An 18565-nucleotide genomic window follows, 5' to 3' on the forward strand; every position below is an offset into this window, starting at 1 on the left:
ATTTTCACACGCTAAAAACATCATTTTAATCACAATTATCAAGCTCTCTGAAAGCCATTTACTTATAAAAAGCTGAAAACCAAGGCCAGTATTCACTTATCCTATCCTTACCCCTGCACACATTCCAGTCAAAGAACTAACAGGTTAAGAATTTTACGTTCACTTCTCCCTCCTGTCAATGACCAGGGCAGGATCCCATCAGACCATAAGCCACACTTGGACAGGGACTTGTCAGACTGTTCATTCTTATATTCCCCCAGTGCCTGGCACATATGTATCACTCAAGTATTTACTGAGTCAATGAATGGTCAATTAGGCGAGCGGCAAAAAAGAAAATGTTGGAGGGTTCCTGATGACCCAAGAGGCAGAACAGGGAGCTGAGAAGCCTGTATCTGCAAATCTCCATACAGAGGAGTGTCCACATCCCCATCATTTTCTCATTCACCGGACAAGTATTTATCGTATCCACCATGTGCTGAGAGGACTGATAGCTGAGCAAACATACCAAGTTCCCCATCAGTTTTTAGTAGAGGGAGACAAAGTAAAAAAACACTACGTCAGGTGACGATAAATGAAACGAAGGCAATGAAGCAAGGTAAGTAAGAGGCAGCAGTAATCTCTACTTCACAGTGTGGTCAAGGGAAGCTGCTCTGATACCGACGCAAAGCAATGACCAGGAGGGACTGAGGGAGCCATATAGACATTTGGGAAAAGACTATTCCAAACAAAGGAACAGAAAAGGCTCTAGGGAGCATGTTTTGGGTGGACTCAGGAGGGCAGAAGTGGGGTCAGACTATGTAGGGTCTTGCGGCCAACTATCAACTGTCTTCTTTTTTTTTTTTGTTTTAAGATTTTATTTATTTGACAGAGAGAGACAGCGAGAGAGGGAACACAGGCGGGGGAGCGGGAGCGGGAGAAGCAGGCCCCCTGTCAAGCAGGGAGACCGATGCGGGGCTCGATCCCAGGACCCTGGGATCATGAGCTGAGCTGAAGGCAGACGCTTAACGACTGAGCCACCCAGGCGCCCCAGGTCTTCTGATTTTTATACTGAACTGGAAAGGCACTGGAACATTTTAGAGATTCTTTTTTTTAAAGATTTTATTTATTTATTTATTTGGCAGAGAGAGAGAGAGCAGGAGAGCACAAGCAGTGGGAACGGCAGAGGGAGAAGGAGAAGCAGGCGCCCTGTCAAGCAGGGAGCCTGATGCAGGGTTCGATCCACAACCCTGGGATCATGACCTGAGCCGAAGGCAGTCGCTTAACCAACTGAGCCACCCAGGTGCCCGCTTTAGAGATTCTTGACATGTACTATGTATTTATATGAATGTTAAAAAATTTACTATATATCTATCGCACACAATATAATCTTGAAAATGTGTTCTGAAGTCAAATGTCCTAACACAGAAACGTTTGTGTATGTTGCAGGTCTAAGGAAGGTTCTCATTCCAAGAAAGCTACAACTTGTTTTAAAATCCCTAATTTGACTTTGCCTTTTGAAACGTCTTTCAATTCCATATGTCTAGCATATTGTATATGTTAATTTTATCATTAGCCAGTTTAAAAAAAAATCATCCAGCTTGAGTCTCTGCCATAGCTAATGATTTCCATCTATGTCCATTTTAACACTGAGATTTGTGCTTACCACTGTACCAGTTTTTCCTCATTTCTATACAATAAAAATAAAATGCAATCAAACACTTAAATAACTGCAAAAGTACTGATTATATATAACCTATAAAGTACATGATGCATAAATGAGCAGGACCATCTGTTTCACTGATTCCCAACAGCCAAAGTTACCTTGCAAATTTCTATACCCAAGGCAAGGGCAGCTGAGTCTAGGAAATTTGCTCCTTCAGGAAACGACCCACAGTGGGCATGGCTGTCCACCGGCTTGCCCTCTGGCTCCAATTCAACTCTTACAGGTGAGTCAAACAACAAAAATCACCCTCAGATTACCCCCTTTCCTAACCTATCCTCTCTCCTGAAACTGCCTTCTAAGAGCTCTCAGGCCACAGTTCTGTATTACATTTGACCGCACCTGCTTTGGTAAACTTTTTTTTTTTTTTTTTCATTAAAGGAGTGAAGTGAACCCAGACTGGGAATAAGATCTGGCCTAACTATATACATTTCAAAGAAGACAAGACTATCCAGTAAAAAAACAAAACAAAACAAAAAAAAAAACTTTTGGAGATTTTTGCTACTAACATGTCCACTTTGTTTTGCTAACGTTCAGCTGCCTCTCTCCACAGTTCAGACCTTGGCTGGGTCTGTGTGTAAGGGTAGGGCCACGAGGGGAAAGGAAAGAGCAGCCTGTACTGCGCTCAGGGCAGCAGCTGCCCCCCAGAGAGAAGGCTGTCCTAAAGCCATTAGGTTGGGGCAAGCAGGTAGGCATCCAGGGTGTAGACCAAGTGGGATGAGGAGGGAGTCCCCAAGGAAGAGTAGCCTGAAATGGGGTGGGGACGATGCTCACAGATGGGAGTAGAGGGGGCATCCATGCAGGAGGGCACCTATGTACATCACAGAGGGGACTACGGAGATGACGTCCTATCACAGGTGCCTTGTAGGTATCAATAAAAATGTGTGTAAGAGCTGATGGGAGTGGCGCAGGTGCACCGAGATATGACAGTATTCTGCTTATTTAAAGGTCTGTTAGAGGAGAGGGGCGGGGGTGGGGGAACTAGGGGATGGGCATTAAGGGGGGCACGTGATGTGATGAGTGCTGGGTGTTACAGAAGACTGATGAACCACTGGGTTCTACCTCTGAAACCAGTAACACACTGTATGTTAATTGAATTTATTTTTTTAAAATTTAATTTTATTATGTTATGTTAATTTAAATAAAAATACATTTTAAAGAGCAACAATGAAAATTTGGTAGGAAATGAAGCCTGAAACCAAGACCTATTTTATCATGGGTGGGTTTTAATAACCATCAACTAATAGATGTGAAATACTACTGCTTTTTTACCTAGAAAAGAAAGTAGAAATATTTTAAAAAATAATAATAATAAAGGCCTGTTAAAGGCCACCCAACACCCACCTAACCTCACTTTCCTATGACCACCATCTCCTCTGAGCAAGTTCAGACACTCCTGATGCTACCAGGATGACTTCTTCAATTTCAATCAAACCTCTCTTTTTTTAGTTTTTATTTTATTTGTCAGAGAGAGAGCACAAGCAGGGGGAGCAGCAGAGGGAGAGGGAGAAGCAGGCTCCTCACTGAACAGGGAGCCCCATGTGGGACTCGATCCCAGGACCCCGGGATCATGGCCTGAGCCGAAGGCAGACACTTAACGACTGAGCCCCCCAGGCGCCCCAATCAAGCCTCTCTTTAACAAGCAATGGCCTAGTGAGGGCATCAACTTCTCTCAGCTGCAATGGATCAACACTTAACTGCCTCTACCCTAGCTCTTCACTAAACCCCAAGGCTGTCAAGAGCCTTGACATACAGTTTCACTGCTTCTCACCTCCCCAAGGAGAACCCATGTCACAGCCAGGCAGGTCTCCAAAACAAAGCCCTGCATCTCCTCCCCACATCCTCAGGCCTGTCGGAATGCAAATGCATCTTTCCCCGGTCTGCAGTGTGTGTGTGCACCTTGTCCCACCAGCCAACTCTTATATTCCTCAACATTCTAACCTGCAGTCAGCTGGCTCCAATGCTTCCCTTGTTTCTACCCAGGAAAATGAAGTGATGCCAGGTCCCAAGGGGAGCGTCAGAACATTAACAGTACACAGGAGATGCCTGACGCTAAAATTAAAACTCAACGGTCCTCATCTCCAATTAGTGAACATTTTTCAGTTTCTCTCACCATCTGCCCAACCTCCAGATTCTACCACTTTTTCAATCTTTATTCACTCCTTTGTCCCCTAAATCTCAAGCCATTGTTTCACCAAGTAATTTTCCAGAATTATTTAATGTTAACACTATTTAAATCATATTGTCCTCATCTATGCTACTTGGAATGATTTATATTTCTTCTACATGAAAGGTGTCTCTACAAGGCACATTTTCTAGGCATACCCCAAAGGTTGGATCTCTCCCTGAAGTTTTACTTAGACACAGCCCAAAGCAACTCATGTAACATCACTAATGTTTTAAGAATGTAATTATAGTTTATTAAATGAAGCAGCACATGAAGGCAGATGTGTGTAATAAATGCCATCTGGAGACCAGAGATCTAGCCCAAACTTGGCTACTAATAAGCTGTGGGATCTTAAGCATTTGACTTAACTTCTCAAGACCTCAACTTTTTGCATCCAAAAAAGAATTGGGACTAGAGGAAATACATATAAATTACTTGTTTACATGTTTATTTTTCCTTCTTTCTCCACTAGAGTATAAGCTTCATGAATCCCTCACTCCTACTACAGTACCAAGCACACAAAGCTGCTCAATTCAGTATAACCCCAATCAAGATACTTTTGGAGAGAATGTGAAACTATGAGCCTAAACTTCACCTAGAAACATAAATACATGAGCCAAAAACACCAAAAAGAATAAAAATGGTACAAATCAGGAAACAGATAAATCAATGAAACAAAATCAAGAGTCTAGATATAGACCAAAGTAGACATACAAGTTTAACGTAAGTAAAGGGGAAAAGAATTAAATAATTCCAGATGAACAAGGGTGTAGTGAGGGCGGAGGAGGGAGGAGGGGAGGGCAGAAGACACGCAGGTATCTGTGTCTGTAGTATGCGGAGGGGAGGGGCATCTTCAGCATGACAGTACGCTAGAAGCCACAAGTAAGGTCAATAAATTTAACCACATATAATTCTAAAACACAAATTAAAAAATAAGGTTAAGATTTAACTGCTATTTAGAGAAGAATTAAAAGGTCAAAATATGAAGATGTTCAACCTCAGTAATAATTAATGAAATTTTCTATCAGTTCAGCAAAGTTTAAAAAACAATTAATATTCTCATACAGTGAGACACCACCTCACATCCATTAAAATAGATACTATTAAAAAAAAAGAAAAAACTCAAGCAAACTGAAAATAACAATCCTGACGAGGATGTGGAGCTACCGGAGTCCGTGCACTGTTGGTGGGAGGGTAAAGTGGTAACAACCTCCATAGAAAACAGGATGGTGGTGCCTCAAGAAAATTTAAAAATAGAAATGACCAAATCCAGCAATTCCACTTCTGAGTATATACCCAAAAGAAACAAAAGCAGGTCCTCAAAGAGGTATCTGCACACCCGTATTCACAGCAGCAGCGTTCACGGTAGCCAAAATGCAGAAACAACCCAAGTGCCCATCAACAGATAAACGGAGACCAATGTGGTCTTATCCATTCATATAGTGGAGTATTATTTAGTCATAAGATGAAGGAAACTGTGACACAGGCTACAATGGGGATGAAACCTGAGGATATTATGCTGAGTGAAATAAGCCAGTCACCAAAACAGTATAATTCCACTTATATGAAGTACCCAGAGTGGTCAAATGCACTGAGTCAGAAAGTAGAATGGTGGCTGCCAGGTGCTGGGGGGAGGGAAAATGTAGACTTGGGTTCTTTAATGACTACAGAGTTTCAGTTCTGTAAGATGAAAAGAGTTCTAGAGGGGCGCCTGGGCGGCTCAGTCGGTTAAGCGTCCGACTCTTGATTTCGGCTCAGGTCATGGTCCCAGGGTCCTGGGATCAAGCCCCACGTCAGGCTCCCTGCTCAGTGGGGCGCCTGCTTCTCCCTCTGCCTTCCGCTCCACTTACTTGTGTGCTCACTCCCCTCCCCCAACAAATAAATAAATAAAATCTTAAAAAAAAAAAGTTCTAGAGGTTGGGTGCACAACAATATGAATGTACCTAATACCATTACACTATACACTTAAAAATGGTTAAGATGGGGCGCCTAGGTGGCTCAGTCGTGAAACGTCTGCCTTTGGCTCAGGTTGTGATCCCGGGGTCCTGGGATCAAGCCCCGCATCGGGCTCCCTGCTCTGCGGGAAGCCTGCTTCTCCCTCTCCCACTCCCCCTGCTTGTGTTCCCTCTCTCGCTGTGTCTCTCTCTCTCAAATAAATAAATTCTTTAAAAAAAAAAAATGGTTAAGATGGAAATATAAATCAACATATTTCATTTGCTTGTTATAGTTTCACAATAAAATTTACTTGGAATTAAAGAAATGGTTAAGATGGTAAATTTTACACTGTATTTTACTATAATTAAAAATAATTATTAAAAAATTTTAAGAAAAAAATTAATATATCCAGTGATGGGGACATTTTGGAAAAGAGGCACACTCCTTTAACTCTTTGGATGACACATGGAAAAATCTATAAATGCCAAATGTACATATCATCTGACCCAGCAACCCCACTTTAATGATGTTCACAGTAGCACTGTTTAGAAATGCTTAACTATGAAACACCTATATTATATGACCATTAAAAAAAATAATAAGCATATAGGGACTAATAGACACCCAGAATATTAACATAACACTGGTTAACTTGAGAGAATTAGAATATTTTTATCTTGTGCATATGTATTATTTTTTTAGTTTAAAAGAAAATAAACTATACACTTATTTAGAGTGGCCAAATCCAAAATACTTATAACACCAAATACTTAAAAAGACACGGAGCCACAGGAACTCTCATTCATTGCTGATAGGAATGCAAAATGGCATAGCCACTTCAGAAGACAGTCTTGCTCTCTCTCAAATAAATAAAATTTAAAGAGGGGGGGAGGCACCTGGGTGGTTCAGTCAGTTGAGCATCTGCAGAGTTCATGATCCCAGGGTCCCTCTCCCTCTGCCCCTCCCTATCACTTGTGCTTTCTCTCTCAAATCAAATCAAATAGACAGTCTTGCAATTTCTTACAAAATTAAATGTATTCTTAACATACAATCCAGCGATCCTCCTCTTTGGTATCTACCCAAAATAGCTGAAAACTTATGTCCACACCAAAACCCACATATACATGTTTACAGCAGCTTTATTCATAAATGCCAAAACTTGGAAGCAACCAAGACGCCCTTCAGCAGGTGAATGGTTAAACACACTGCAGTCCATCCAGATAATGGAATGCTGTTCGGCACCAAAAAGAAAATGAGCCATCAAGCCATGAAAAAGACACAGAGGAAACTCAAATGTATATTATTATTAAGTCAAAAAAGCCAATCTGAAAAGGCCACATACTATACCATTCCAGCTATATGACAGTTCTGGAAGAGACAAAACTATGGAGACAGTAAAAAGATCAGTAGTTGCCAAGAGTTATGGGGTTGGGAGAGACGCATAGGCAGACCACAGAGAATTTTTAGGGCAGGGAAATTTTTCAGTATGACATTACAACAGTGAATACGTGTCATTATACATTTGTCAAAACCTCCAGAATGTACAAGAGCGAGCCCGAATGTAAACTATGAACCTTGGGTAACAATGATGCATCAATGTAGGTTCACTGATAACAAGTTTACCACTCTGATAGGAGATGTCCACAATGGGGGAGGCTGTGCATGTGTTGGGGCAGAAGGATATAGGAAATCTCTGTACTTTCTATTCAATTTGGCTGTGAACCTAAAACTGCTCTAGAAATTAAATCTATTTTTAAAAATGAAAAGAAAAAAGAAGAAATAATGTATTTTGCCCCTTGGCCTAGGAACTCTATTTCTAGGGATTTATCATTCCCTACAGCTTTTTTTTTTTTTTAAGATTTTATTTATTTATTTGACAGAGAGAGAGAAAAAGAATGCAGGCAGGGAGAGGGAGGCAGAGGGAGAGGGAGGAGCAGACCCCACTAAGCAAGGAGCCCCACACGAGACTCGATCCCAGGACCCTCGGACCATGACCTGAGCTGAACGCTTCATGACTGAGCCACCCAGGCGCCCCTCCCCACAGTTTTTAAAAAGTTTAAAAACCAAGAAACAGACTCTTAACTATAGAGAACAAACTGGTAGTTACGGGGGGGGGCGGGGAATGGGTGAAATAGGTGATGGAGATTAAGGAGTGCACTTATGATGAACACTGTGTGATTAAAATAAAAACTTAAAAAAATAATTAAGTTTAAAAAAGAAAGAAGAGCTGAAAGACTTCAAATACCAAGTTACGGAATGAATAAGTCACGGGAATGAAAGGTACAGCGTAGGAATCTAGTCAGTGGCACTGTAATAGTGTTGTTTGGTGACGGATGGGAGTACACTTGTGGGGGCACAGCGTAATGTACAGACTTCCTGAATAACTATGTTGTACACCGGAAAGTAGCATAACATTGTGTGTCAACTACACTTCAATTTTTTTAAAAAAAAAAAAAAAAAAAAAAAAAAAAAAAGACTAAATTATGGGACACCCAATACTTGTTATTTAAAAACTAGGTAATTGTAAATGTATTGAGGTAAAACAGAGTCCCAGATATAGTTAAAAACTGCTGAAAAGCTCATACTTCATGATAAAAAATTTATAGCATTAGGAGGGGCACCTGGGTGGTTCAGTCAGTTAAGCGTCTGCCTCCGGCTCAGGTCATGATCCCAGGGTCCCAGGATCGAAACCCGCATCAGGCTCCCTGCTGGGCGGGGAGTCCGCTTCTCCCTCTGCCCCTCCCCCGCAACTTTGTGTTCTCTCTCCTTCGCTCTGCTCTCTCCTTTCTCAAATAAATAAATAAATAATCTAAAAAAATATTAGGAAAAGTACATATATTATACACAGTGACTATAAGAGGGTGATAACTGTCTACATTATACATTCTGTACTGCGTGAAATTTCTACAAGAGCATTTATTTTAATAACCACAAAATAATTTTGTAAACTTGCAGTAACCCTAAGAGGAACAGCTCTAAACAGCTACTTGAGATGAAAGAAACCAACACAAGAAAAACCAGAGATCTACAGACATCCTTACACGAGGGATACCTGCTAGCGATCTACACATGTTCCAAATCTCCTATTTCTACATGGAGTCTGGATCAATGCTGGACAACCAAGACTTACACATTCTCTGAAAATGAAGAACGGCAAGAAGAAAAGGTTTCTTTTTTTGCCCATATACCGTGGGGAAGGGAGTTAAGGGGGAAATGGTAGGTGTGCAAATGGAAAAAATTGTGTACCCTGTCCGCATTCACACTATAATCACATTGTAAGGCCTAACTATGATTAGACTACGAGTCACGAACTGTATGATTTACAAAGCTCCACAAACGGGAGGCTACTAAGCGAAACCTAACTCATGTCAGGACACTGCATTATGTTTACGTCCTCACCCCTGAGCAGTTGAGCAAGTTCCCAATAATCCACACTCCATTCCTAGAACTCTACTGAAGAAAAGACTAAGAACACAACAAAAACAAAAAACAAGGGAGGACAAAGCTCTAGGATTCAGTTTTTCACTACAGCTTCTTTTACAACAGCCAACAAGTCAGAAACAACATAAATTTTCAATAGAAGAAGGTTAATAAACCCATGGATCCACCCATATGATGTACATGGTTATTTAACAATGTGGTAAATGCTTACGTCAGTTATCAGGAAAACAATACACAGACACATATACACACCTACATCATATCTCACTTACATAAATATGCACACAAGAGGAAAAAAAGAGGACTGGGAAAAATCCCAAAACGTTTACAACAGTTATCTCTGGGTAATGGAATAATGTGTGAGCCGTTCCTTCTTTGTAAGTTCCTGTTATCTTCTGAACTCTCAACAATATAGTAATGTTACTTCCATATTGGTTTTAAAAGTCTCAAGTTTTAAAGGCTTACATTAAAACTGTTTATTTTAGGCAAGTTTATTTTAGGCAATACCATTGTTTAAAAATCAACTAACTTCTCATATTCTGCTCTTTTCTTCTAGGTCTAGGAAAAATAAGAGAATATCAAAATTAAATTTTGACTCCACAGATGTCAACAGGTAATACAATCACAAAGGGCACTGATCGACTGTGAACTGTAGGAACAGAAGATCATGGCAGAAATACAGAACATTGAGAGCTAATGAGTTCTCCCAGAGAGAAGCACTCAGAGCATGAATCAGGGTGATATCAGCAAACCTGGATAGTGCTATTGGCTTCACCACTTATTATCTGTGTTGGTTTCACAAACCTTTGAACTGTGGAATGCCATCTGTAAAATGGGGACAAAAATTTCCTCTTGGGTAACTGTGAAGAGTGAATGCATTTTAGTGCAGGGCTTGGCATAAAGATTCAACGAACGCTCATGATTCTGGATATTCGGTTCTGGGCACCATCATTTCATATGGGCAGTCTGACCCAACTGGAACATACCAGTAGTGCAAGAGAGAGATCCAAAAACCAAACCATCTGAAAAACACCTGAAACAACCAGGCAGGTTTAACTTGGACTGAGATGGTAAAGGGGATGGGAAGACTGAACATCTGAAAGACTTGTCAGAAAGCAGACCTATTTAGCAGAGTTCAGGAAAGTAAAGCTTTAAAAATTACAGGGAGGCAGATTTTCAGCTTTCTGTTAAAAAGAGTATGTTCAAAAAAGGAATAGATTGCTTTTGTAAGTTAATGCAAGTACTCAAAGGGGAAATAAACACACAGGAAATACTTAAAAGGTCTCTCCCAGCATAGTGAAGACATCAGAAATGCCAATACACTTCCTTTTGTTATTCTGTTCTTCATTATAAACTCATTAAGCAGCAGCCTGATAGAGGCAAAATTAAGATACTCTTAAAATCAGATTAGACTGAGATTATTTTATTACTGCTAAATTCAGCATTAAGAGTAGATCAATTTCCCGTGTTCCATGGAGGGGACTGTACAAAAAAGAATCCTTCCTGATCAAAATTAAACCTATTTCTTTACCATATGAGCTCTGTGCACCTTAAATGTGCTAACATGGATACTGAATATACAAGAGGAGAATATTTAATATGTGTCCTCTCATACGAAAATATACATTGGGAAATCCTGATCAAAGTCTAAAAATCTGAGCCTTTACTCACAATTAAACAGTTTCCTGATGACATTTACCACTGGTGGCTTTCCAAGGCCTAACCTTTTTTAGAGCATTGATTCTTAACCTATTTTTGTCAAAGACCCCTTTGAAAATCCAGAAAAACAAACACATACACCAAAAAAACTTTGCATGTGATTTCTAAGTTCACAAATCTCCATAAATTCCATCCATGAACCCCCATTGAAAAATTCTCCAAAAGGGGATTTAGTTTTTCTTCAGTTATGAAGAAAATAAAAACTTTGAAAATGCCAAAGACAAAAATTAATTTTGCTGGTATCATCTGAGCAGAGGGGACATAAAAGCTGAAAAAGCAAACTCTGAATATATAAGTAATATCACTAACAGCTATAGGACCCCTAACCCCTCAAAATAAGATTCAAAGTAGCTCAGAGTACTCATCCTAATACAACTTTAAACTCATAAAACAGAATCAATTCAACAGTTCTCCTTCTAGCTAGGCTGAAGTCTTACACTATAAATAAAGCCTGTTTCCAGTAATATACATTTGCCCTTTGTAACCCTTCAATTAGAAATTTATAAATCTATCAATTCCCAGCTGATGGAACTTAACATTGCATTATAATTTTCTTCCAATCTAAGCTTTTCCTCGTAGTAACTCCAGTGTTTTGAAAAAAGTAGATTATGAAACCACTGGTCAACAATCTTTAAGTCCTTATGACAGGCCACAGTAAAGAAATGCACACTTAATTTGAAGAAAAAAAAATGTAACGTGTATAGGGACTTTTAGCTACAAAATTGACTTTAAAACTGCATTAAATAAGAAAGGGGGGAAATAAAAGTCCTTTAAAACTTACGTTTTGCTTCTGATAGATTCTGATTAGGTGACCAGACCAGCATGCCAAGATTGTCTCGTTCTTGACTGCGTCTTGCTAGTTTGGCTTGGGAGAAATAAAAAAGAACATTCTTATTATAATTTAAGAGACACAATAAGCAATGAGTAACAGCACCATTCTGGTCTTTTATTCCTCACAATATGGTGACATCACCCACCTTTTACTGAAATCTGCCCCAGTGAAACCTGCACAATTACCATCATAGGGTGAGGGTGGCCCTGCAGTCTGCCAAAATGTACCTACTTCCAAGCCCTTTACTATTAACAGACAGGTTTATTATTCTCATTTGCTAGGTGAGGAAACGAAACAGGTCATTTAGTAGAACGAGGCGGAGTCAGGACTGAACTCAGGCAGAATGGCTACAGTACCCAGTGGTTTAAGCACTATGTACTAGGACGCTCTGCTTTCAGACATGGGACATCCAAAAGGGAAGCGTCAAAGATTCTTTCAAAATATGTATACTTCATGTGTGCTTTGAATACCTTTACCCTTCTCTGCCAGAATAACTTTTTAGGGACTTGACAACAGGAATCCAAAGATTCTTTTAACAACTTTATTAAAGAATGACCATTAAAAATAATCTTAAAGCAAACTTTTATTTTTAAAGATTTTATTTATTTATGAGAGAGAGCGCACGCACAAGCAGGGGGAACAGCAGGCGGAGGGAGAAGCAGGCTCCCCGATGGGCAGACAGCCTGACGTGAGGTTCTGAGGTTTGATCCCAGGACCCCGTGACCATGACCTGAGCTGAAGGCAGACGCTTAACCGACTGAGCCACCCGGGCGCCCCTGAAAACAAACTTCTTAAATGCATTCAAATTCTTAAAAATCTATGATACAAAATGGTAGGCCAAGGTCTACAAGTGGCATGTGTCGAGCTGACATGTATAACTGGATTCACCACAAACAGCAGTCACACACTACATCAGAGACATTTAAATGTTATCTTCAAAAGGTACAGAGGAGTCGAGACATAAGAGGCTCACTAACACGCCTTTTGCACCAGTTAGGCCCAAACTCACTCACTCCAAACTTCCAAAGGTATTCTTTCTTACCTTTGTTTTTTCTTTTTCAAGATTTTATTTATTTGAGAGAGCGAGAGCGTGTGTGCGAGAGAGAGCATACCCGCACATGCGCCTGAGCAGGTAGAAGGGCAGAGGCAGAGGCAGAGGGAGAAGCAGGCTCCCCGCGGAGCAGGGAGCCCGATGCGGGGCTTGATCCCCGGACCCTGGGACCATGACCTGAGCCGAAGGCTCATAAAGTCTGCTTTAAGAATTCCTGCTTCTATGAAGCTGCCATATCTATCAATGTGTTCTAGGTTTTACAAAGAAAGAGATTTTTGGCAAAATCTAGGGGGCAGTTACTTTAAGGAAAAACAATGGGATGGTGGAAGGGAAAGACCCAAAGTGTGGACACGATGAATCTGGCAAAGGTGGGAACGGGGTGTAAACGATGGAGAGACAGGAATAGGAAATAGTTCTGACTTTCAGAAAAATGTTACTGCTACACATAATCTAAAAATAAAATAAAATCAACAAAGATGTATGTGGGGAGGACCCCACACGATATACAACCTTGCTGTATTTCAAATTAAAACTCAAAAGTCAACGGGGCGCCTGGGTGGCTCAGTCAGTTAAATGTCTGCCTTTCTGCTCAGCTCATGGTCCCAGGGTCCTGGGATCGAGCCCCACATCGGGCTCCCTGCTCGGCGGGAAGCCTGCTTCTCCCCTCTCCCTCTCCCCCTGCTTGTGTTCCCTCTCTCGCTGTGTCTCTCTCTGTCAAATAAATAAATAAATCTTTAAACAAAAATCAAAAGTCAAAACAGAAATAAAGGGAATACACATTGAAAAGGCAGAATTAAAAATGTCTTATTCACGGGGGGCGCCTGGGTGGCTCAGTCGTTAAGCGTCTGCCTCCAGCTCAGCTCATGGTCCCAGGGTCCTGGGATCGAGCCCCGCATCAGGCTCCCTGCTCGGCGGGAAGCCTGCTTCTCCCTCTCCCACTCCCTCTGCTTGTGTTCCCTCTCTCGCTGTGTCTCTCTCTGTCAAATAAATAAATAAAATCTAAAAAAAAAAAAAAGTCTTACTCACAGACAACATGATCATCTGTGTAGAAAATCTACAAAAAGTTACTAGAACAAAGGAGTTTAACAAAGTTGCAGGGAACAAGATCAGAATTTTAAAAAAAAGTAAAAACCAAAATAGTTAATAAAAATCAAAATTAAAGAATATCCCTTTCATATCCCTATTCCCCTTAGGGATCTGAAAAACAATCTAAAAGTCATACAGGAGCACAAAGTACCTAAACAGCCAAAATAACTTTGAAAAGGAACAAAACTGGAATATCTACCTGAATCAAAACAGTTATAAATATTCAGTAATCAAGACAGTGTTGGACTGGCATACAGGGAAATAAATTAATATAATGGAGTCCAAAAACAGAACCACACATATAGGATCGACTGATTATCCACAAAGGCGCAAAGGCAAAATTCAATGGAGAAAAAGAATCTTTTTAACAAGTGATGCTGGAACAAATAGATACTCATATTTAAATAAGTTAACATGGGTCCATATTTTACATATACAAATATATAAAAATTAACTCAAAACTGATGATAGAACTAAATGTAAAACCAGAAGTTAAAAAACTGCTAGAGGAAAACATGAGAAAACCTTTTCTGGGGCACCTGAGGAGCTCACTGGTGAAGCATCCGACTCTTGATTTCCACTCAGGTCATGATCTTAGGGTCGTGAGATCAAGCCCTGTGCAGGGCTCCTCGCTCAGCAGGGGACCTGCCTGAGATTCTCTCTCTCCTCTGCCACTCTCCCTGCTCATGCACATGTGCTAATACAAATAAATAAATTTTTTAAAAAAAAGACCTTTTTGGGGCACCTGGGTGGCTCAGTCGGTTAAGCATCTGCCTTTGGCTCGGGTCATGATCTTAGGCTTCTGGGAACAAGGCCCGTATCGGGCTCCCTGATCTTTGGGGAGCCTGCTTCTCCCTCTCCCTGCTTGTTCTGTCAAATAAAGAAAATCTTAAAAAAAAAATAAATAAATGCATAAAATTTTAAAAAGACCTTTTTGAACTTAGGTGGAAAAAGACCTTACATAAAACACCAAAAGCACAATCCATAAAAGAAAAAAATCCACAAACTGGACTTCATCCAAAGTAAGAACTTCTGCTTACTTCAAATGACCCTTTTAAGGAAACAAAAAGCCAAGCCAAAGACTGAGAAATTACAAATCACGTATCTGATAAAGCCTTGTATCCAGAATCTATAAAGAACCCTCAAAACTCAACATTAAGAAATAATGATACTGTTAAAAAAAAAAAAATTGGGCAAAAAATTTGAATAAACACGCCTCCAAAGAAGGCGTAAGAACGGCAAATAAGTACATAGAATAGAAAACTATGCAAATTAGTCAATCTAGAAAGGCAAATTAAAACCATCCAAGATTTCAAAACAAACCTATTAGGAGTATAAAATTAAGAAGACAGACAATATCAAGGTTTGGCAATAATGTGGAGGAACTAGAACTCTAGTGCACTGCTGGATGGAATGTAAAATGGTACCATCACTTTGGGGGGAAAGTCTGGCAATTTCCTAAAATTGTGACATACCACTCAATGGAGTAATTTTTCTTGGCAACTTTTCTCTAAAAAAAAAAAAATGAACTATTTAAACATACGAATGAATCTCAAAGTAATTATGCTGAGTGAAAGAGTTACAAATAAAGGGGGGTCAGAAAGAATTCTGTAGTGCTGGACAGGACTGGATGTTAGTGCAAACTCATAGTTTTCAATGTCCACTGAGACGGTCTTGCTGCAATCCAGCAATAATGTGCACATCTAGCTCCCAGATCTTGATTCTCAATACCATTCTCTTATAAAAGAAGCCAGGTCTCCTTGGAGAAATGGTTGATTCCAGAACTAGGACAGGAAATGGACAAGAGGACCCTAGAACATCTTGTTATGCCAGAAGGTAAGGAAGTGTTCAAAGAACGAAGGGATATGTCTCCCCCTGGCCAAATCTAGAACAACATTAGCAACAACTTAAATGACAGCAATAAAATAACAATCTGTGAGTCCACATTGATATAAAACAAAAGGCTAGAAAGACTGAGTAAAAGGGGAGGCCAGAATTGTCAGGTCAAAGTTGGAAGTTGCACACAACTCTAAGTCAAGTCTTACTGTATAAAGGAACAGTAATCAAGACGGTGTGGTATTGGCAAAAAAACATACATCAATGGAACAGGAGGCAGTTCAGAAACACTCATATAAATATGGTCAAATGATTTGTGATCGGGTGCAAAACCAATTCAATGGAGAAAGGATTCAATTCCATACCCTTTTAATAAAGGGGATTTTCACAATTTGATCTCCATATGCAAAAAGAAAAGAAAAGAAAAGGTGAACCTCGAACATACCTCAACACCTTATAAAAATTTTATTCAAAATGAATCTCATAGATAAAAGTAAAACCTAACAGTAAATTTTTTTTTTTTTTTTTTTTTTTAATGAGACAATCTGGGCGCCTGGGTGGCTCAGTTCATTGAGCGTCTGCCTTCAGCTCATGATCTCAGGGTCCTGAGTCAGGCTTCCTGCTCAGCAGAGAGCCTGCTTCTCGCTCTCCTTCTGCCTGCTGTTCAGCCTACTTGTGATCCCTCTCTCTGTCAAATAAATAAATAAAATCTTTAATTAAATAAATAAAAATAAATAAATAAAAAATGAGAAAATCTTCCTGAACTTGGCTTAGGAAGAGTCCTTAGATATGACACCCAAAGTGCAATCTATAAAAGTTTAAAAATGGGGCACCTGGGTGGCTCAGTTGGGTAATCATCTGCCTTCCGCTCAGGTCATGATCCTGGAGTCCTGGGGTCAAGGTCCACATCGAAGGGAGTCAGCTGTCCCTCTCCCTCTGCCCCTGCCCACTGCCCTTCCCACCTGCTTGTGATTTCTCTTTCAAAAAAAATAAATAAAATCTTTTTTAAAAAAAAATTTATGTGCGCCTGGGTGGCTCAGTCGTTAAGCATCTGCCTTCGGCTCGGGTCGTGATCCCAGGGTCCTGGGATTGAGCCCCGCATTGGGCTCCTGCTCAGCGGGAAGCTTGCTTCTCCCTCTCCCACTCCCCCGGCTTGTATTCCCTCTCTTGCTATCTCTCTCTGTCAAAAAAATCTTTAAAAAAAATTAAAAAGTTTAAAATGGTAAACTGAGCCTAATCAAAACCTTGAAACTTACACTCTGCAAAAGAAATCATTAAGAGCCCCTTGTAGACTGTGAGAAAACATTTGCAAATCACGTATCTGACAAAGGACTTGTTACCAGAATGTATGTAAAGAACTTCAAAAATGCAGTAAGAAAATGACCCAATTTTTAAAAAATGGGCAAAAGATCTGAACTACTTCACCAGAGGAAAATACACAGATGGCATGTAAGCACATGAAAAAATGCCCAAGATCATTAGCCATTAGGGAAATGCAAATTAAAGCCATAATGAGAATTCAACACATACTATTAGAATGTCTAAAATAAACGAAATAGGGGCGCCTGGGTGGCTCAGTCAGTTAAGTGTCTGACTCTTGATTTTGGCTCAGGTCATGATCTCAGGGTGGTGAGATCCATCCCCATGTTGGTGTGGAGCCCACTTAAGAGCCTCTCTCTCCCTCTGTCCTACCCCCAACCCCCAGCTACAGCATGCTCTCTTTCTAGCTCTCTTTTCTGAAAGAGAAAAAGATCAAGAAAAAAGAAATGGACAATACCAAGCACTGGCAAGAATAAGGAGTATCTGAAACTTTCATAAAGTGCTAATATAAATGCAAAATAAAATGATCAAAATCACTCAGGAAAAGTTTTATAGTTTTTTTTAAAGATTCGACATTTAACAAATGACTGACCCAATAATCACACTTAGATATATATATCCTACAGAACTGACATGTTCACAATAAAACCTGCACACAATATTTATAGCAGCTTTATTCACAATCAGTGAAAATCGGGAGGAAAAAATGTCCTTCAAGGAGTAAAAGGATAAACTGCAGAGCATCCACATGCTGGAAAACTACACAGCAATAAAAATAAACTACTGATACGTGGCCATATCTCCAATGCATCATACTTACAGAAGTCAGTCTCCAAAGGTTACATATTCTATGATTCCATTTATATGACATTCTGGGGAAGGTGAAACTATAATGACAGGAAAAAGATCAACGTTTCAGGGCTTAGAAGTGGGAGGAAGGCTAAGACCCATACAAGGTAATTTTTTGAAGAGACGAAACTGTCCTGTGGTGCTTGTATGGAACGATGCCTACTGTAACTCACAAATATGCACACCAAAAACTAGTCCATTTTGCTGTGAACTGAAGAATACAAATATGATGAAAAAAAGCAATGTCATTAATTTCTGGATTGATATTGATGTCTTCTGAGGGTGCTAACTCTGAAGCTGCTCTTTTTGTTTAAAGTCGATTGCCAAGTGTTACAAACCTTAAGAAATAAACCCAGACCTGATGGAAGTAGAAGGATTACAAAGAAATCGAAATTACCAATTTCCATGAAGGGGGAGAAGAAAGAATTCACTATTGAGAATGTACCTTTGCATAACTACTTTAGAAAGTTGGCAGCTTATGATAAAGTTGAAGTATGGATACCCTGCAAACCAACAATCCATTTCTAGATATAAAATATATACAATAGCAATGTTTTTCAAATTACAGGTCAGACCTGTGAAGTTAACTTACTGGACCTAATCAGCATTTTTTTTTAAATTAAGAACAGA

The 18565-nt window shown here is 39.9% G+C and overlaps 1 protein-coding gene across 3 annotated transcripts in view; it reads right to left on the reverse strand.

Moving 5' to 3' along the window:
• Positions 1-18565, reverse strand: part of RCOR1 (REST corepressor 1) — a 124040-nt gene that overhangs the window by 32878 nt on the left and 72597 nt on the right. For all 3 annotated transcript variants that reach the window (XM_027570542.2, XM_027570541.2, XM_027570540.2), the window contains exon 3: positions 11743-11826. In XM_027570542.2, the coding sequence (XP_027426343.1) occupies positions 11743-11826 (84 nt within the window). The remainder of the gene's footprint in view (positions 1-11742; positions 11827-18565) is intronic.

This window comes from Zalophus californianus, chromosome 6 (genome assembly GCF_009762305.2).
Source record: "Zalophus californianus isolate mZalCal1 chromosome 6, mZalCal1.pri.v2, whole genome shotgun sequence".
Lineage (NCBI taxonomy): Eukaryota > Metazoa > Chordata > Mammalia > Carnivora > Otariidae > Zalophus > Zalophus californianus.